This window comes from Danio rerio, chromosome 23 (assembly GCF_049306965.1).
Source record: "Danio rerio strain Tuebingen ecotype United States chromosome 23, GRCz12tu, whole genome shotgun sequence".
Lineage (NCBI taxonomy): Eukaryota > Metazoa > Chordata > Actinopteri > Cypriniformes > Danionidae > Danio > Danio rerio.
The window spans coordinates 7,840,200-7,861,304 of NC_133198.1; the positions used below are offsets into that span (position 1 = coordinate 7,840,200).

The following is a 21,105-nucleotide window of genomic DNA, read 5'->3' on the forward strand; positions in this document are numbered from 1 at the left end:
TCGGATCTTTTGAGCCTGTTCACAAAAAAGATTGACGAGTCAATGAATCATCCACTCAATTATCCTTTAAATTAAAACTAAAGTAAACTAAATTTAACTAAACTAATTTTAAATAAATAAATTCAATAAAAAATTCAGTTTTCGTTTCTTAATATTTTATGTTTTGCAACTCTATTGGATGACTGTTAGGGTGGTTCACACTTGTAGTTTTCATTTATTAATTCATTTTCTTTTTCAGCTAACCTTCGTCTTCAGTAACCTTTTTAATCTGGAGTCGCCACAGCGGAATGAACCACCAATTTATCCATCGTACTGACACACACACACACACACACACACACACACACACACACACACACACACACACACACACACCACGGTCAACTTAGCATACCCAAAACTTGTGGGGGAAACCGGAGCACACAGAGGAAACCCACACAAACACGGGGACATAGAATGCAAACTCCAGACAGAAACGACTCAGCGACCTTATTGCTGTGAGGCGAATGTATACCCACTGTGCCATACTTGTAGTTTTGTTTTGTTATAATTTAGTCGAACTATACCAATTTGGATGTGGGCGCAGACCAATTTCACTGAATTCAGAAAAATAATGCTTTCAACACAAGCTTAACTGTATGTTAAAGTTATGTTTAATTAAACCAAATCAGCAAATAGGCCTATTAGATAATTTATATAGTTTTTGTTTTAATATTTATTACGTTTCTAAAGCAAAACAACATTGTTAAATAAAGATATTGGTGTGTGGTAAAATTAGCTGTTTTCACAACTTCGCTTTTGTTAATTAATTAATAATAATAATAATAATAATAATAATAATAATAATGTATATTTTCTTAGTTGTCACGTGATGAACTAACGACTAACGGTTTGGTCGTTCGAGGAATTCCCGGCACTCCGTTTAACTTTTCTTTTTCTTCAGTTCAACGTGGCCCAACGCAGATTTACTGACTTCACACGGTTCACACTCTCTGCTGAAGGTAGGAAAACACGAGAACAGTGGAAAACATGACATTATTTATGAACATTCCGTGGCTAAAAATATTTATCAAGTGCAACAAGTGTTTACGAAACAGTTAACGTTACAACGTAAATCTCCAACATTTAAATTCTTTCTATCACGATTTAACAAAGCACTCAAAACACTGTCCTTATGATCTTTTTTTGCTTCATTTTCTTGTTAATTAGTGGTTTCTTTCATCCGAGCTCAAATGTTTGCTGCAAGCAAATATAAACACTTTTTTTTTTGTCTCCATCATCATTAGACACCGTGGTTTTGTATGGCAGTGTCCCATTTTCTCCAGCAGAGGTCAGTATGTAAAAAGATTTCAATTAGAAATAGTAGCAAACGCTGCTGTTTGTTGTCAGTCACACAGCTGTAATTCTCTAATAAAAAACTAAACATCTCTCATCACAGCTGTAGGATTGTAATGCTGACAAAGATGAAATACTTTAATTTAAATAAAAAAGTCGGAATTCTTTACAAATTATGTATATTATTTCTATATTAGTCATCAAATACATTAATCACAAACTGAATTATTCATTAATTTTCTTTTCAGCTTAGTCCCTTTATTAATCAGGGGTTGCCACAGTGGAATGAACCGCCAACTTATCCAGCATATGTTTTACGCACAGATGCTCTTCCAGCTGCAACCCATCACTAGGAAATCTACAGCCAGTTTAGCTTATTCAATTCACCTGTACCACATATCTTTGGACTGTGGGGGAAACCCACACGATCTCCGGGAGAACATGCAAACTCCACTCAGAAATGCCAACTGACCCAGCCGGGGCTCGAACCAGCGACCTTCTTGCTGTTGGTGAGTGATCGTGCTACCCACTGCGCCATCGTGACACCAGGCTGAATTATATAATGAACAAAATGTATGCTAACGCGTGACAAGCAAAAAACAAACACACATGTAGAAAGCGTATACTCAGAAAGATCACATTATTGACTTTATTTATGTTTTCCATATATAACACTGAAATGAACGATACCTCCACAAAACAGACAATATTGTTCTCTTTTAACACTGATACCAATGAGCACAGGTACAAGGATACACAAACACGGTCACAGTCCAAAACCAACTACACACTTCATTTCCAAAGTTACCTCGAATCACGCACAGCCATAGCTTGTCCTGCTCTACAGAAATAAAAACCTCAGCAAGGAAACTACCAGTGCTACAAAAGTGACTAAAATATGTATCTATCACTGTGGAAGTGCTTATTATTGTTATTTTTTTTGGAAGTACAACTTTTTTTTTGTCGTTTTCTAAAGGAGAAACATATAGTGGCTACAAAATCACCAGTAAAAATAGCTGATCTCTGTAAAAAGGACGCAAGAGGACAAGCCTTGGCCGTGGGTTAAAATACAAGATTTTTCTTTTTTTTTGTTTTGTTTGTTATTTACTTGGAAATATTCTTTAATACAACAACACTGTCCTTTATTACAAATGTACAGAATCCCATTGTTGTCAGAATAATGCCCTGTGCATAAATGCTTCATCTGTGATACATCCCATGATTATTTCAGACTGGATGAAATGACCCACCACACGATTTCATACCTGAATCAGAATCACAGTTTTGGGAAGAATAGTGTTACATTAGTGATTTTATTTCATTTCGAAACGATTCGCTGACTATCGAATTCAATCTGTTCTTGGTGTTCACCACTTTGCTGAATTTCTATGAGCTCTCCTCCCCAAAGAACCAGGAAGGAAAGACAGAAAGGAGAAAAAAGTTGGCGTCCTGAGTGGGATTTGAACCCAGTCCTTAAATGTAAACACACCCTTTCCTGCAGCGAACAGAAGCGAGAAAAGGCACACATGAGAAAACCACAGAGCTGTAAGCTACAGTACCTACAGAATGAGGGCCGTTTTGGTTTTATCAGCTTAATGGGACAAACAGTGGCAACTTTTTAGCTGTTTTCGTTTCTCGTGGAATGATGTAGGAACCCATTTTTGTTGGCACACACCTCGGAAAGGCCGGACTCTCAAGTACAAGGTGCTAAATCAGTCGGGTACAAACACTTATTTGGCTCCACGGGTGGGGGGAGGGGTACATACACTAACTTGCATTTGCAGATGCTACACTGCTCCAGAGAACATGCTACATTATTAGGCAGATTCACTCCTCAACCTCATCGCGCAACATTCATAGCTGCTCATCATCACCGACAGCAGGCGTTTAAGAAGCATGCACCGAGGAAGAATAATTCACACATGCTTTAGGCTATCTCACGTCAGTAGTAATAAGCAGATAGAAATGTTTCTCCCATCGTAATAAGACAATATGACATCTGTAGTGAGTGTTCCCTCTACACAGTTTAATAGAACTCTAATGAAAATTCTGCCGTTACAGATAGACAAGGTCCTCTTAAACCAAAACCAAATGCTGTGGTATTGAAATGCAACGCACACATCTTTCCTGCGGAAAGGTTACACGGAACGAGGCGAATGAGGCCGGCAGAGGATCTGACATTCTGTGGAAATGGACAAAGATTTATGCAACTAGCGTCTCCTTCGTTTTCTCCGTGTGTGAGGGCACGCCAATGACAATCTCAGGTGCAAACGCTCAGACACATTTCACATCGTTGTTGTTTTTTTCTCCCAGTTTTAACGAAGGGCTTGTAGCCAACAGCAAACAGAGCTGATATTTTGAACGTATAAGGGCTGTTTCATATCGGTGACAAGGCAAAAACGTCGGAATAACTTCAGTCAAAGGGCATTCGACATTTCAGACAGGATACAGATTCACATTAAACAACAACAAACAAGTCAAAGACATTTGCGATATTTTATCCCAATGCTGTTGGTGCAATGAATAGTACCTTTTTTTTTTTTTTAAATCTCCCAAAAAAAACTCTGCTAACACTCACCCATACACACACACTTGCTCGCACATGAAGAAAAACCTTTTAGTTGAAAGGTCATTAGTTGGCATTCAAGATTTTCGAAAAGTGCACAAATGTTCTGTCCATCACAATATTGCTGCCATAATAGCAAATGAACAACATGACCGCTGTGTACTGTTTAACGAAATGACCGGCTGAATAGAGGCACAATGTTCATTTCACAACTCGCCATTATGAGTCATACAGATGTCATTGCGATGATTGGCATTTTACACACGTATCATCAGTGTGGCGTGTCCAACGCAATCTCACATCGTAACTATTCGTGTTTTTGTGGATTAGTGTCTAGTTTGTTCAGTGATATGTTTACTTTTTCTAAAAAGTCATCGACAAATCGTTCAAACTAGTCACTAATTCAGCAAATAGTTAGTTTTTTTTTTGTGAGATCGGGTTGGCGTGTCCCACTAGAACTGCACAACACCGTACAACACTACAGACAGATCCACCGAGGAGAACTTTCAGCACACTACAATGTGTCTAAACGATTACAGCCTACGACTAATCTGTTAACCATTGTCCCATTAATGCGGCTGACATACACACAGAGGCCCATTGAGTTTGGACCAGAAAATAGAAAAAAAAACTCTACAAACACCCTCGTAATCTTTGCTTAAGAATCGTACGTTTACATATTATAAAACACATCGCAACCACAGTAAACTGGGTCTGTCTTTTTTATATTATTTATTCTTCTATGGATAGTAGTACTCACAGCTTTTGGAAAGATATTGTTTCTGTTTAGCTATTATAAGAGAAAAAGAGTTAACAATTACACTGTAAAAATATATGTATGTTTATATACTATATATAGTTTTTTTGTCTTCTTTTTTTTTTTCTTTTAAATACAGAATGAATATATTGTGTAGGTATGGCCATTACGGCAAAGGAATAAAGGCATCTGTAACAATCCCCACTTATGCCACGGTCACAAGACCCGAGGGTAGTGTGGTTGCTGAATGGGCGGAGTTGGTAACGAAAGCACAGGTCAGTGGCACTTTGTGCATCGAAGAAATAAAAATCTAGTATAAGGCTACACGGGTGTATGCTTGTTTGATACTAGTTGAGTAAGGACATTGTGGTTTAAGAGTTTTCGTCAGGATGGTTGGTATTCGTCTCCTGTGCCCGCTCTGCAATAACGCCCGCCCGCCCGCCCACTTCCCATTGTCCAATAAAGATAGGATTAGCAAGAAAGCAAAAATAATCCATTTGCAATTCATTAGGATTGTTCAGGGGAACAGTTTTTGGCCACTACTGAGCTTGAGGAGGTATAAAAAAAAAAAAAACAAGCACAAGAAATCCAGAGGAACGTCTTCTTCCTGTCAAGACAGACGGGGCAAGAGTCAAAGCTGTAGGTTTCCACAGTACTGGAATTGCTTTCTTTTCTCTTTACATTCCTATTGGAAGTAATGCTGGTATAAGGAAAACCCTCGATAATATTTTATTCTGTAGTCCAAAACATGTTTTTTTGTCTTTATTTTTATATCTCCAAAGGTTCTTCTTCAAGACTACTAAGACTTCACAAACACACAGAGACGTTACAAAATAAATATACATTACAACCGTATCACAGTTCATAATTTCCTCATAAATATTAAATAAATAATAAATAGAGATGATATTTCTCCTTCAGCTGTGTTGGAAATTCAAAACCAATAAATAAATTCAACGAAACTGCTAGAGACAGAGTACAGGTAGAGAGAAAGAGAACGAAAATTGTACAAAATTATCAAAACATTGTAGGTTAAAAATATTTGCACTTAAAAATGTTTAAAAACTCTATCTTCAAACGAAAAGAATTTATAAAAATTAGTGGTTCGCTTAGTTTGCACTCTTTCCAAATATCGATGTGGCAAGTTTCTTGTGACATTTGAATAAACAAAAAAAAAAGGGCTTAAATCTTTAAATAGCTGAATTCAAATAAATAATACAGTTAAAATTAAATTATAGCAAAATATAAATAAATTACAGTAGCGTCTGGACATTTTCCTATATTAATAGATCAGTGACAAACCAACATCTTGTCTGATGTTGAATGGACTGAAATGAAGTGCAACTCATTGTTCATATGTAATAGATATGACTATGCTGGGTAAATATACCTACAGTGTAAGTACTACAAATGAGGGAGAGTGAGCTAATGCTCCTGTGTGAAGCTCTAAAACAAAACCAACCAACAGATAAAGTTGTGTTTCAACAGGTGAAATTTACAGAGTCAACCGCATGGCACTGATAAAGTTGCACACGCATTTCGCTCACTTTGTATGCCAGTACAACATCCTCTCTTTACCCACGACTCAAAAACTCTTTCATTTTCTTCGGGGAGAGACGAGGAAATACTGCATATGTCTGTTCTTCCAGGGCTCACGTAGGGATCACTTGTATTTGGAGCATCACGTGTTGTTTCGGAGCATCCTCACTCTATTTCACCTAAAGCCGGGGCTGCCCATCTTCCGGAAGTTCCACTCCAAGCTTCTTCTTCCAAAACTTCTCACCATTTAAATATAAAACCAACAGAAACTGTAAAGAAAACTAGGTTTGCGTCTCTCCTCTTTGTAAATTAAGGATTTGGTTCCATCTTCACCTTTCAATCCAGCAGCTTTTGTGGATTTTGGTCCATATAGTAATATATATTATATACCTCTTTTTGAACTCACAGAATGCTCCCTGGGATGAAGGTTTCGATTGTTGTTCAAAAAAACCTGAATGCCCTTATTGTGTGTCTTTTGTATCTCTTCCCATGGCTCCATGTTTCTATTTCTCTTCCACACTTCTGTTCCTCATTCTCGTCTTTTGGCTTAGTCAGACCTTGATACCTTTTACCGCCTTGTTGATGGTCTCCAGAAGGGCCTTGTTCTCTGGGTTCTGGTAGCAGTCCTTATTGGTGTACATGTCAGTCAGGGTGCTCACGTAGCTCTCGAAATTCTGCTCGGTGATTGGCTCCTGCTGAAATGCAAATTAAAATGGCATTTTAAAAACGTTTTAAAAAGGGTTTCTTCTATTGTTAAAGTAAGAGTTGTTTCTAGACTTTTTGAAATCCTCATCAACTACCGCCCCCTGCCAAGGTAAGTATCTCTGTCTGAGGTAGGGCTGGACGATTAATCAAAAAATGATTGCAATCTTGATTCCACCCTCATACCTGCCAACATTTGGTGTCTAAATAACGCTGTTGAGAAACGAGTTAGTAACTGTACTGTGGTGTAAGTAACTGTACTATAGATCGGGTTTCAGCTGGCAGCTGCGATCAGATACTATACCAAAGTTAATAACCCGGGAGTGTTACAGACTGTACCAAAAAGCTGAGGGCCGGGGTGGTGAGTTTTCCGGGAGAAATAACAAAACAGGAGGGTGGCTGGAGATAGGTCTGAAATACAGTAGACTCTCAGCAAAAAATGGGAGTATTGGCAGGTATCTCAATTCAACTTAGTGTTTCCTCTAGGATTTTTTCCAGCTGTGGCGGTAGGCCTTTTTTACACAGATCTACTAACTACCTGTGGCGTTATTTCAATGACAAATGTCATGAGCGCAGTATTACAAGTCGAGATCGCATTTATGTAATAGCTTACAAACATGCGAATCACTTTGCATGCGCGCCGATTTCCTCTGCTCGTGCCCCCTCAAATATATGATGCTCAAGTGCAGATCTTCTTGTGTGCTCTCAAATAAACACTGCTGAAGTGCGATTTAGTGCATTTATGTCTCGAACATTTATTAGATTTGCTAGGAATATTTATTAATGTCTCCAATTGACCTACAGCGTGGCATTAATGCGCCCTGAAGTGAAATGGCTATACGTTGTGTTTGCTGGCCTCGCACATCACGTCAGTCAGTCAGCACATAACCTTTAAGGGTTAAACAAATGACGCACAGCCCTACTATGGTTACATAAAAGTTTGCGCTGTTATAATTCACTTACTATTTAAAACCTTTTGATGTGATTATAAGCCGCTATTAAAAAAAAACACGACTGTATGTTTTGAATTAAAAGCTGTAATGGCCTTGGTGGGAAAAATCTTGGCATGGTGCAACATAGACACCTCCAAATGGCGTTAAAAGTGTCACATACTACATTTATGTGATATAATTCACCCAAAAATGTCATTTCTGTCTTAATGTAATGACGTATTTGCAGCCACAAAACTGCACATGAGCTGGCGCACTGTTTGTTTACTCCAGAGAGGACAAACACGTGCCTGCCAATGATGTCTGCTTTAGTGAACAGAAACTGCATAAGCTGTAGATAACAGGTAATAAAGTTGTAAATAATGTTGTTTGTTGCACAACGTGATCATTTGGGAGCCAAACAGGAAGTATGATTTGCATGTATGTTTTTTTTTTTTCCTCAAAGTGACAACAGCCATGACATGAGCGCACTCGGCAGTGAAAGTGAAACCGGCGCACACATCATTTTAATGACCATATCACATTTTACAGTTATGATTACGACAAGCATTTGTATGTTTTTCTTTCATAGCGAACACAAAGTAAAATAAATGTTTACTGGGTCATTATAACTATTCTAGCCTATGTTGAATATAATGCAAGAGAGAACCTGACATTGACAAATTTAGTGGTTTTTACTCAAACTGGTTTTATTTTACCAGTAAAAAAAAAAGTCGGTAACACTTTACAATAAGGTTCATTAGTTAATGCATTTACTAACATGAACTGATCATGAACAACACTTGTACAGCATTTATTAATCATTATCGAACATTTACTAATGCATTATTAACATCCAAGTCCATGCTTGTTAACATTAGTTAATGCACCATGAGTTAACATGAACTAACAATGAACTACTGTATTTTCATTAACTTATGTTAACGAACATGAACAAATACAGTAGTAGATGTATTGTTCATTGTTTGTTCATGTTAGTAAATGCATTAATTAACATTAACTAATGAACCTTATTGTAAAGTGTGACCAAAAAGTCTAATGTTGTCAATGACAAATGACAAGCACATGTCTCAAATATAACAATTCAACTTCAAAATTATGACCCTAAAGTCATCACTTTAATTTAAATTAAAAACCAGGACAAATTTAAAGTCTGTTCAAGTCCACGCTATTCTAAGTCTAAACATGTAGCATTTTAACAAACAGTAGACCTATAAATAGGTCTAATATTATTATTGCTTTAAAATATGTTTGAGAGGCGAGGAAGTGGCGCAGTAGGTAGTGCCTTCAGAGCACCTTCAGAACCTTCAGAGCAAGAAGGTTGCTGGTTTGAACCTCGGCTCAGTTGGCGTTTCTGTCTGGAGTTTGCATGTTCTCTCTACCTTCGCGTGGGTTTCCTCCTGGTGCTCCAGTTTCCCCCACAGTTCAAAGACATGTGGTACAGGTGAATTGGGTTGGCTAAAATTGTCCGTAGTGTATGAGTGTGTGTGTGGATGTTTCCCAGAGAAGGGTTGAGAAGGCTTATGGGCATCCGCTGCATAAAAACTTGCTGGATAAGTTGGCGGTTCATTCCGGATTAACTAAGCCAACAAGAAAATGAATGAATGAATGATATGTTTGAGAAATAATTATAGCCTCCTCATTAATCTTTATTTCACATCTACAGAATCGTGGGAAAATTGTGATATTGATTTTAAGCAAAAAAAATAAATAAATAAAATAATAATAATAATAATTCTCATTTTAGCTAGAATCGTGCAGCCCTGGTCTTAGCGTTGTCACCCCAAAACATGAAAAAAAAAACCTTTTTGTAATTAACAATGTTAATTATTCCAATAATCGTGTATTAATAAGCCAACAAATTCAAATAGGGCAAAAATGCAAAAAGTTAAAAAATATTCTGAGGCTCCCCCTCCCATAGATATTGCTTTTTGTTTGCTTTATGAGAACAAAGGCTACTTCCAAGGTTATTTTATTCATTTTTACCATCAGAGGAAGTGATTATTTTCTGTTTAATATAGATGATGCAAATGTATTTTCCGGGGAGTGCGCTTTGTTAGCAATAATATCATTACCTGCTTGACAAATTGTAATGTCTACAATTGACTTGACTGGTGTCACAGCGTGACCACAACAGCTCTAAGTTGTCTAGCTTTCTCTGTTCTCATGTCAGATGCCAGAGGCTGTGGTCTTTAGAGTTCTCTAGTTCTCTGTGGTCTCTTGTTCGGCTATGTTTAGAAATGGTACTAGTAAAGTTATGGGAGCTGCAGTTTAACTCACCATGTGAGGCAGGCGGATGTTGGCCAGGCTTCGTATTAGAGCTTGACTGAGTCCAGAAAGCTCCATAAACAATGCCTCATTCTGTTCTTCAATCATCTTATTCTCCTGCTCTATGTTCTTCAGGTTCTTCTCCATGGATGTGATCTGAATAGCCCCAAACACAGATCATTCTAACCTGGCATTTGTTTGTGACAATGCATGTTTCAATCTTTTTGTCCAGTGTAGATTTAAATTTGCTAGCTAGTCAGCTAATTGAACTGATACACTAAAGACATTTTGTTGCACTATGGTATCACTTGGAACATCTGAGCAACAATTTAGGGTCAGAAACAACTGGAGTAACAAAATCTCATACTTTTCAAGGCTGTGTCTTCAAAATACATTTTTATACATTTTAAAATGCGCTCTTATGACAACACTACATTTTTAGAACGCACGTGTGGCTAACCTGTGTTTGAAGATTCACCATATCAGCCTCCATCTCATTGTTGGATTCATTGAGCTCATTTATTTCTTTGTTGAGTTGCTTGATATCTTCATCGTTGTCCAACACTGTAAAGAGAAAGATGTCATCTTTAATGTTCACAGAACATGAGATTAGAAAAAAATTATGGAGGGAAAGTGTGCGATTGTCTCACCGTCGCTGGCTCTGAACTTAGTGCTGAGATACTCTTCTCCAGGGAACTTGGCTTTCTTCTTGTTGAGGGAGGCTCTGGGGCAGCCGGAGAGACTGGGGCCAAACACAATTGATTCATCATCAATCATCACAAAACTCAACAGCACATTTGCTTCATGAGCAGTCCCATAATGACTCAGACTTGGCAAATAACCTTAAACCTAGATGTAAAGTATGTCATATTTTTGCTATTGAGTGCATAGCTCACCTAAACAAGTCTCTTGAAGAGGTAAGATCACTTTATTACAGCGATTCATGCAAACACAGAATTAACACATGCTAGCATGTTCAAGCTTCAGTGTTTGCTTTTTTTTTTTAGTGTTTATCAAATGTGATGTGCTTGATGATGATAGAAATATCTTAATTTGTGCTTGGAAGGTTATCTAAAATGCCTTGGAATAACACAGGAGGGATTAAATGATGGCAATTAAATTTTTTTGGCCAAACCAATCCTTAAAAATGTAAAATGCTAAATGTACTGTCTGGATGCATCAGTTTCGCGCGAGGGACAAGTGAGGCCAAAATTTGTCAATGGGGTATATGCCGAAGCATGCTAATAGGACTTTAAATTTGCCAGTAACCTGGGTTAAGCGCTTCCGGCGAATTGAATGACAATGCAAAATCCGGTGCATTTAAGGTATGTTGTCTTAAAAAATCAGGGATCTCCACTAGCTGAGTGATATCTGATTTAAAGTGGGTCTCAGATTGTACAAGAAGCACTGAATTAAATAACATTTCTCCCGCCATATCTTTATAATATGAGCATTTATTTTACCCCAGTATATTCAATGGAGCTTCAGCGTTAGCCTGCCGATTCTGACGGGCGCGTGCGAGTAAACAGCTTTTTGTCTCGTTTTACGCTTGAGCAACTAAATAAATGCTAAAGTTTATTTAACTGAATGTATTTTAATGACATTACAACATCGATGCTGTATAAGGAAACGTATAAAATGGAAAAATGTTCACAATAACAGGCCACAGGAAGTGTATCAGCATGGGAACAGCACTAGCTCGGCATATACCCTATTGCAGGGGTTTTCAAAGTCTAAGACAGTGAGCCTCCCTTTTGACACAACTTATCCATTGGCGCCCCCTCCTCCCAAACACGCACGCACACACACACACACACACACACATACATACATACATACACACACACATACATATATACATATATATATATATATATATATATATATATATATATATATATATATATATATATACACATATACAGTATATATAAAGACACAGACAGATGTCAGACTGTTAACTCACTTTTATCATCATTTGCATGAAAGTGCAATTATTTACAGAGTAATAACAAGTATTTTAATATAACGTTTTTAAAACTAGGATGATTGTTTAATATGAATAGAACAGATCCAAGAACTGTTCATCCCAGTCAAAACAGTCGAAGTTTAGCGGGTCTCATGCTGTCATTAGCCAAAATATCTTGACAAACCACACTTAAAGGTCGTGGTTCATCAGCTGGTCCTGTCCACGTAAATCCTAAACTCAAATACTGATCGTCATATCGTCGTCTTTTGGGTTTAAGCCCTGAACTTGAAGGCTTTGAATCGGGGGGTCTCAAAAACCGATCCATTGCAGGCACGTGCACACATAGGGCTCAACCTTTGCAGTGCACATGCCCTTTTTAGTCCTGGATAGAAAGTGCCCTTCCAAAATGATCAAAAATGCCCCCGCGACGCGGCACACCCTCGGTCCCGCCCTTCAGTAGGCGCGCGACAACACCGCTCTTGAGCGTGCGCGCGACAACACAGCTGATCAGAACGCGCGCGACAGACTTGTCAAACAGAAGCGAATTCACAGCTATGGCCTTCTGGGTAAAAAAGGTTTTCTTATTTTTGACGTATTATTTTTTTTTAGCTTTGTTTAATTAAAATGTTTAAATAAAATAAAAATTCATATAATAATTAAACTTCATAATTATATTTTTATTATATATTTTTCCCGCGCCTCCCCTGACATGCTCTGGCGCCCCCCAGGGGAGGCGCGCCTCACACTTTGAAAACCCCTGCCCTATTGGTTGAACTAGAAACAAGGGAATTTGTTGCATTCAACAACATATTTAAAATCAACCTCAGTACTTAACCATGCTGCATTATTACACTACTGATGCCCTTCGCAAAAAAATTGCATGAATACAAAAAGAAATCACTGTTTAAAAACAGGTTTTCCACCTCAAACTCATGCCTCTAGTTTTAAATTTCATACAGCAAAGAAACCTATATTTCCTCTTTTAAAGTACCTGCGATGGGTGAGGAAGCTGCCGTTGGCGTGTCCCGATCCATCACATCCTGGTGTGGGACAGGTGGGGCCTTCTGTCTTAAACGCCTTCCAAGAGAATGGAGAGCCATTCAACAACCCTTCCTTCTGCCGCCTGGCAGCCAGCGGGCATCCATATGCACTGCGGTGAGTGGCATACTTCCCACTGATGTGGCCCAGGCTGTCACAACCTGGCACTGGGCATCTGTGAGTAAAAGTAAGAGATGATAGTGAAACCGATGAGTTTGGTTAGTTTTCATAAGAGCATTTATCCCATTAGAAATATCACCTTGTTTTTTTTTTTTTTTATATACTTCAGTTCCCATCTGTTTACTCTCTGTCTCACTCGAGTCTCAATTCAGTTTTGTAAAGAGGACCATATTTAGCTACATACTTTGCCCAACAGTGACTGTGAATATTACAACATTGAAATAAGCTGAAAAAGGAGATTTTTACACATTGGGGAGCTTGAGTGCCGCCATATGCCGGCTGCTCATTGACTGGAGTGGAATTATGTGGATAAAAAGCTCCTGCGCTTGGCAGTCACAGAAAACAAGAAGACAAAAAACCCACACATTGCACTGCAGATGACTTACTAAGAAAACATGCACAATATTTTAATACCCCATGAGCCATCTGTGCTGTAATATATTGTTCACAGTTTTTATATCCTCACCAGTGTAACACTCCGTCTTTGTTTTCTTGCTTTTAGAAGTCGTACAATGGGAAAAAAACACACAAGGCCTTTCCCACAAAGAAATTAGAGTATTACTAGAAGTAAATGGCCATGTGGTTCATGATGGACTGACTCATAATCAATCTCATGTATGAGCTAGTTGTTTGGATAGTTGCCAAGGTGATATTTAACAAAGTAGAACACAAGCAGTATCTGAGATCACAAGTGGTTCTTATCACAATGCTCAATTAAATCACTTTCATCTGAATGAAGAGGGGGATTCTAAACTGCTTTACACTGTTGTTAAATGAGTGTGGTTGGACAAAACTATTACATAACATTTGATCATTCCCCTACAATATTCCCGCCTAATATGTGAGTTTTTTTAGCGTAAAGGAAAAGGGGGAAAAGCCTTTGGCTTTCTATGCATTACGAACTTTAAGAGCTCGGAGTCCTCCTTGTCGTCCTTGATTGGAGTTGTTTTTATTCCACCTTTCTTGGCCCGTGGACACCCAGACAAACTGAAAATAGAGAGTATGCAGCTCATGATCAGAGGCGCCAGAAACGCAGAACAATAAGGATCCAGCACAACTGACCCAAAGCAATGTAGGAGAAACCAAACTCAAAAACTATTAATAAAGATGCAAGCATACACCATATCCTAACCAGGCACGGTGCTACAGGTTTTCAACAATTTTTACTGAAAGTGACTAAATCATAGCCAATTGGAACATATTTGATTTGTAATATAAGCTAGGTAAATTAGCACATTTTTCATTGATTACAAAAAGTGATCCAAATCTGTCAACAGTGTGTGTGAGGTACTGAATACAGTGTGAATCTTTTGGCACTAACTTCCATGGAAGATGTTTCGGATTGACGTCTCGTGCCTGGTTAGGAAACTGTGACCTTAGCAAGCTTTTAGATAAAGAGAGATGCTGCCATTATGTGCATTAAGAAAACTGCACAAGATCTGGGGTCTGATTCCTATCTAAAATATTGTTCAGTAATGGGGACGATTAATAAAGGAAGTGTGGGATACATGTGTGTGTCTAATATACAGCTATCACTAAACTTCTCTGCCCTGTGTATGTTTTTGATATGTATGACATGGAGACATGATTCAATGAGCCATACCTTCTGTGAGACGAGTAGTTGCCAGTGATATGACCTGAACCATCACATCCTGGAGTTGGACATCTAGGACAGTGAAGTCAAATGTTAAATGTTATGGGTTATAATACCAATGATGTGCCTTTAAAGGTTCCACTTTATATTAAGTGTCCTTAACTACTATGTACTTACATCAAAAAATAAATACAATGTACTTACTGTGTTTATAATGTATTTGAGAACACTTGTGGTGCTTTTGAGTTGGGATAGAGGTTGGGTTATGGACAGGTTTGGTGGCACGGGTAGGTTTAAGGGTAGGTTAAGGTGTAAGGGATGGTCAACAGTGTATTTACAAATGTAATTACAGATGTAGTTACATAAATGTATTAAATCAAGCATAAGTACACAGTAAATACATGTATTTACACAATAAGTACATTGTAACAAACTATTAATTCCTGTTTAAGTACATATTAGTTAAGGCCACTTAATATAAAGTGGGACCCCTTTAAAAATAATCCTAAACATTTGACCCATGGTATATATTTGCCTGACCAAGCAATAGCATACAAGGAAGGCATTTAGGAAACGCTGAACATTTTCTCTTAAGATAAAATGGTAGAGAACATCCAAAGAATAAGGTACAAGCAGCATTTAGCAAGGCAGACCCAAGTGAACAAGAATAAAGAACAAGAGCAGAAATAGAGCAGACATACTTGAGTTCAGCTGTGTGTGCTGCCATGAGGGACCGAAGACTCTTATCAGCAAGCGGACACCCAGACAGGCTAAAAACGTTGAGAAGAAACAAGGGGGAAAGAGAAAGTAGAAGATAAAGCGAAAGATCCCAGAACGTCCCCGTGAGTGTAACAAGCAAAGAGCAGGCGAGAGTTAAGCAAGAGCAAGATAACATCTATGCAATGTCTTGTTTTAGTCCATGCTTCCCCTCTGACCCATGAACACCATGTACCTGCGATGGGATGCATAGTTTCCGGTAATGTGTCCGCTACCGTCACAGCCCGGAGTGGGACACCTGCATAGGACAAAGCAAAAGCCTGACTGAGTGAAACTATTGCATTTTGCTGAATATCAATATGTGCACAGAAGTGCATCCGAACTTACATCAGGAGGTCTTTTTTGTTGTCCTTGGGCTGGAACCTGACCTTAAAGCTGGGGGTTGTGACCTCTCCAGGGTACTTCCTGTCCTCCAGGCCATCTTGCATCATGTCGCAGTCTTCAGGGTCAGAGGAGGCAAAAGACGGAGCACTGTGGTCCATCTGTTCAAAGATGGAAAGTATATTAAATCAGATGGCACAGCATCTGCATTTCCTAATGTAACAGGACATGTCAAATATTCTACCTCTTCTAGCTCCTCCTCTCTCTGCCGATTGGGTTTAGTGTAGTCCAGAGGCCCCTCCCACTCCTCTTGTTTATAGGTGTGCAAAGAATGAGGCGAGATGCTGCTGTTGCCATGGTGAAGAGATGTGGATGATGACGAAGATGATGAGGACAGATCGGGGGAACGCACTTCAGGGCTGGTGCATGACATTCCCACTTCCCTCTTTATGGGCTTCTTCATGCTTAAGTCCAAAGTGCCGTTCTCATCAACCTCAATTTCCATACTCTTCAACAAGAAAAAACAAAATGTGTTTTAATTATAATTCATAAATAAGCTTATAATCACAATAATGTGTCAAAATGACCATTTAGCCAAAAATGGTATGCTATGAGTGGTTACCATGGTGTTTGGGATGTTGGAATAGCAATGCAAACAATTGGTTTAAAAAAACAGCATCATAGCTGCTACTTCTTAATCTGTATTTAACGTAGAAAGAGGTGCTATAGTCAGATTCTTTAGTGGGTGTGCTTTAAAATGTAATAAATATAATCTTAATTGAAGTGATGAGGGACTTTGAAAGTCTGACAGTAATCAGTGTTACTGATGGCTGGTAAGGCCTGGTGGAGGTTGGAGAGTGCTCCAAATGAGGAGGTCAACACCAAATGGCTTGGACTTGAGTTCTAGGAGGGTTGAACAATCTTCCTAGGGCTTTTGATTGATTCATATCATGTCTTATACATGACACACAAGTCTATCCTTTTCGTTTAAATAACATCTAAACCTACCCCAACCTTTAACCTACTCCTTACATTAACCTATTGTGTTTTATTAGCATCTACTCCAACCCCAGACCTACCCCTTACAAACAAAGGTGTCAAACTCAGTTCCTTGAGGGCCGTAACTCTCCACAGTTTAGTTCCAGCCCTAATTAAACACAACTAATCAAACTAATTGAGCGCTTTAGGCTTGTTTAATCTAACCTTAACCGAAAGCCCATCTAACCCTAAGTTCCTATAACAGAGAGGTTTCTGGGCTGCAGCAATACAAACTTGACCTTGTTTAAATGTTTAAAACAATTAAACGGTCGAACATTATCAACAATTGACAACACTTTAGACATTTAGGAAAGTAATCAAAATGCATTTTCCATTAATATAATTTAAGTTAAATTCATATTTAAAATATAATTAATATCACTATTTAAATTATGATAGCATGCATTTTGTAACTTATTACTAGGGATGCTCCGATCAGAATTTTTGCAGCCGATACCGAGTACCAATTCCTTGTCATGGTGATTGGCCGATACCAGTTACTGATTCTGATGCTTTATAGTGCATAAAGCACATTTTCCCTCCTTAAATATGATACTTAATTAGAGATTTTGCCTTACATAAGAGAATTAATTAATTATGTTGCACATAACTCCTCAAACATGTCTCTTATAACCATTTAGTGTGGACAGGTAATGGTCAGAAGCAGGTTTACAGAAAATAAAAAGTTTGGAGCGCATATTTGATGCATAAGAAGTTAACATGCACACCTATAAATCCATTACTACTTTACTAAAAGGATGTTATATTAAAGATTTTAATGAACTTGCAATATTGTTGAAAACACCGAAATTTCAGTTCTTATATGCTAAAAGAGGCAACGCAGTGGCACAGTAGGTAGTGTTGTCGCCTTACATCAAAAAGGTCACTGGTTTGAGCCTCGGCTGGGTCAGTTGGCGTTTCTGTGTAGAGTTTGCATTTTCTCCCTGCGTTCGCAAGAGTTTCAACAGGGTGCTCCGGTTTCCCTTACAGTCCAAAGACATGCGGTACAGGTGAATTGGGTAGGCTAAAATGCCCATAGTGTATGTATGTGTGCAAATGAGTGTGTATGGGTTTCTCAGTGATGGGTTGCAGCTGAAAGGGCATCCGCTGCGAAAATAATATGCTGAATAAGTTGGCGGTTCATTTTGCTGTGGCAACCCCAGATTTATAAAGGGACTAAGCTGAAAAGAAAATGAATGAATGAGAACACATTTCACATGGCATTTTGCGTCTTTGATAGTTCACACTGTGGGATTCTTACTCTCGTGAATGAGCATCAATTTGCCTGTGATTTCAGGCTTTTGTCTGCGATTTTTCAAAACCTGTCGGCAAGTCAAAATCGGGGATAGTCTGGACTCAGCATAAGATGTTGTGAGTAGCTGTCAAAGCTTTATTACAGGATTTGTGATGTATGTTTTTAGCACATTGTTTTGTTGCTGCTTGGGTCTTGAAAATGATTGCCAATGCTTTGTCGTGGTGTTATGTACATTTTTTGCTTTAGCACATTGGTAGGATGTTGGTTGTAGTTGCTAAGGTGCTGTTGTGAAGTTATCTAATAAATATCTAACAACAATTCCATATTTTAAAACACATTCATCACATTCCATTGTAACACACTGTGTATGCAGATGTATGCAAATAGATAATGCATGGATTAGTAGCAAGGAAATTTTCACAGTATGTCTGATAATATTTTTTCTTCTGGGGAAAGTCTTATTTTAAATTTTTTAAAACCCATTTTAAGGTCAAAATTATTAGCCCCTTTGAGCTTTTTTTTATATAGTCTACAGAACAAACCATTGTTATACAATAACTTGCCTAATTACCCTAGCTAACCTAATTAACCTAATTAAGCCTTTAAATGTCACTTTAAGCTGTATAGAAGTGTCTTGAAAAATATCTAGTCAAATATTATTTACTGTAATCATGGCAAAGATAAAATAAGTCAGTTATTAGAGATAAATTATTAAAACTATTGTTTAGGAATGTGCTGAAAAAAATCTTCTCTCCATTAAACATAAATTGAGGAAAAAAAATAAACAAGGGGGCTAATAATTCTGACTTCAACTGTATGTACAGTATGTGCATATGAAATTGGAGATGTGCACACACAGTAGGCACTGATCCCAGAGCAGTCCCAGTCTGATTAGTGTTGAGCCATTGGGCCTTTCTGCCCATTAATCTTCCCCTTTTATCCCCTCCTGCTAAAAACATGTCAGGAAATCGAAAAATGATGAAGTAGTCACTCCCTGGGCTGAGGAGAAAGCTTTTTTTTTTTTTAAAAATCACAATATCGAGGACAGAGCTTCTCCAATTACAGTCGAGACCCCAGAGTTCTCAGATGAAGAAGGGGGGCAGAAGGCGGTTAGATTGTATTTTTGGGTGTGAGCAGGGACAAGGAATGAAAAGAATGAAAAAAAAGTAAAGAGAGGAAACTGAGCGAATGAAAGCGAGAGAGAAATGGCCTCATTAGCGTTAGCCATGGAAATATTAAATAAAAAAACACAGAGCACCTGGTCCTGCCCTATCTAGGGAGCTCACTATCAACTTAATGCAATAACAACATGAAGAGGAGACAAGGATGAAACGAACGGAGGGACAGATGAAAGGGAGGGGAGATGACGCAATAAGATCTCAACAGCAAGCAAACGCATTCACACCATTCACGCTACATTCATCTGATAAAAACTCTGCTGAAGATCAACTGTGCGCAGACAGACTTTCTTCAGTTAGTGGATGTTTACCATCGCAAACTGCTATTATTTGCTACTGAACATCTCTGTATGGTGTGTGTGTGTGTGTGTGTGTGTGTGTTTAGCATTGCTGTGGAAACATTTCAAAGCCAAGCTTGCTAATCTACTTGTTATGTTAATGCTAAATAATCTCTAGTAGATCAGAGCAGTATTCATTGCGACACAATCTTGATTGAGTGACAGGATTGTAGTTGAAGCCAAACTAAACAAAATTTTGATAATAAAGCTATAAAACACCCTCATTTAAATAAATAAATCATTTGCTGCATTGGATTTCACTACAGAAAGATGTGAAAATCTTTATAGGGGCTTCTGAGAACACTGTTGATCAAAGACTCAGATCAAAGATGAATTTGTGAGTTGTCATACGAGTCGGTTCGTTGCAACGAAACATCCAAATGATCCAAATTGCTCAAATAAATTCCTAGCCTCGTTAGAGAACATGTATGATTATTGCTAGTTTGTTTTGTAAGGCATGTTTTTTTGAAGTTATCCAATACTAAATCAGAAAAATTAGCTTGTTAGCTAATAGCTGCTCTTTTATGAAAACAGCTAAGCTACATACTGTATATGTTTATTCAGTTATCAGCATCAATATTTTAGTTGATCCCCATGTTCGTGAGGTTTTCTCTGGGTGCTCCAGTTTCCCCCCCAGTCCAAAGACATGCAGTATAGGTGAATTTGATGAACTGAATTGGCAGTAGTGTATGTGTGTGTGAATGTGAGAGTGTATGGATGTTTCCCAGTGCTAAGTTGTGGCTGGAAGAGATTCCGCTTCGTGAAGCATATGCCGGAATAGTTGGCAGTTCATTCCGCAGTGGCAACCCCTGATAAATAAGGGACTAAGCCAAAGGGAAATGAATGAATGAATATTAACTTATTGGCTGTATATCTGTGCAGGCTAATATTTGCTAGGTATGTATTGGTAGGTTAAGCCTTTTGTAAATAAACAAGTTGGCAAACAAGTATCAGTAAAAGCAAAGAGCTTAGAATGACCAAGAGGCCACACTCAATAAAACGTTCCATTGCAACAGCAGCACCCAGCAACAGCACAGGATTCCGCCATTTTGGAGAGAAAGCGATCGTCTGTCCAATGGATCGTATTGCTGTCGCGATGACAAGCAGCTGCTTTGTTTTTTTTATTTATTTATTTAAAAATCACATTAAAGCTGAGATACAACCTGAAAGACGATAATACAACACTTACTATCAAAATCACCAGCACTTTCAATAATTTATTTTACAGACTTATAATATGCTGTTGTTCTATTGGAGTTTTCATTCCAAAATGGCCGCCGCTTCATCTAGTGGCTGTTTA

At 38.2% G+C, this 21,105-nt stretch overlaps 1 protein-coding gene and 1 long non-coding RNA gene across 31 annotated transcripts in view; one reads left to right on the plus strand and one right to left on the minus strand.

Annotated features, from left to right (window-relative positions):
• The first annotated feature begins 859 nt into the window (after positions 1–859).
• LOC141380637 (uncharacterized) lies at positions 860–13,311 on the plus strand. Of its 4 annotated transcripts, XR_012398990.1 has the most exons (5): positions 860–1,001; positions 1,287–1,330; positions 1,584–1,844; positions 3,397–3,599; positions 13,075–13,311. It is a non-coding gene; the product is annotated as an uncharacterized lncRNA (long non-coding RNA). The 4 variants fall into 4 exon arrangements; XR_012398988.1 differs by lacking the exon at positions 13,075–13,311 and having other exon boundaries at positions 3,397–5,235; XR_012398989.1 differs by lacking the exon at positions 13,075–13,311 and having other exon boundaries at positions 879–1,001; positions 1,660–1,844; positions 3,397–5,235.
• myt1b (myelin transcription factor 1b) overlaps positions 5,386–21,105 on the minus strand; it is a 211,737-nt gene continuing 196,017 nt past the window's right edge. For 10 of the 27 annotated variants that reach the window (XM_068216863.2, XM_073939808.1, XM_068216861.2 and 7 more), the window contains 11 exons: positions 16,241–16,504; positions 16,003–16,157; positions 15,851–15,913; positions 15,600–15,668; positions 14,908–14,970; positions 14,208–14,291; positions 13,078–13,299; positions 10,768–10,859; positions 10,578–10,681; positions 10,130–10,273; positions 5,386–6,892 (listed from right to left, as the gene is read on the minus strand). In XM_068216863.2, coding sequence (XP_068072964.2) covers positions 6,749–6,892; positions 10,130–10,273; positions 10,578–10,681; positions 10,768–10,859; positions 13,078–13,299; positions 14,208–14,291; positions 14,908–14,970; positions 15,600–15,668; positions 15,851–15,913; positions 16,003–16,157; positions 16,241–16,504 — 1,404 coding nt within the window. In that variant the 3' untranslated portion in view covers positions 5,386–6,748. The remainder of the gene's footprint in view (positions 6,893–10,129; positions 10,274–10,577; positions 10,682–10,767; positions 10,860–13,077; positions 13,300–14,207; positions 14,292–14,907; positions 14,971–15,599; positions 15,669–15,850; positions 15,914–16,002; positions 16,158–16,240; positions 16,505–21,105) is intronic. The other 17 variants (XM_073939809.1, XM_068216864.2, XM_073939811.1 and 14 more) reach the window with 6 other exon arrangements.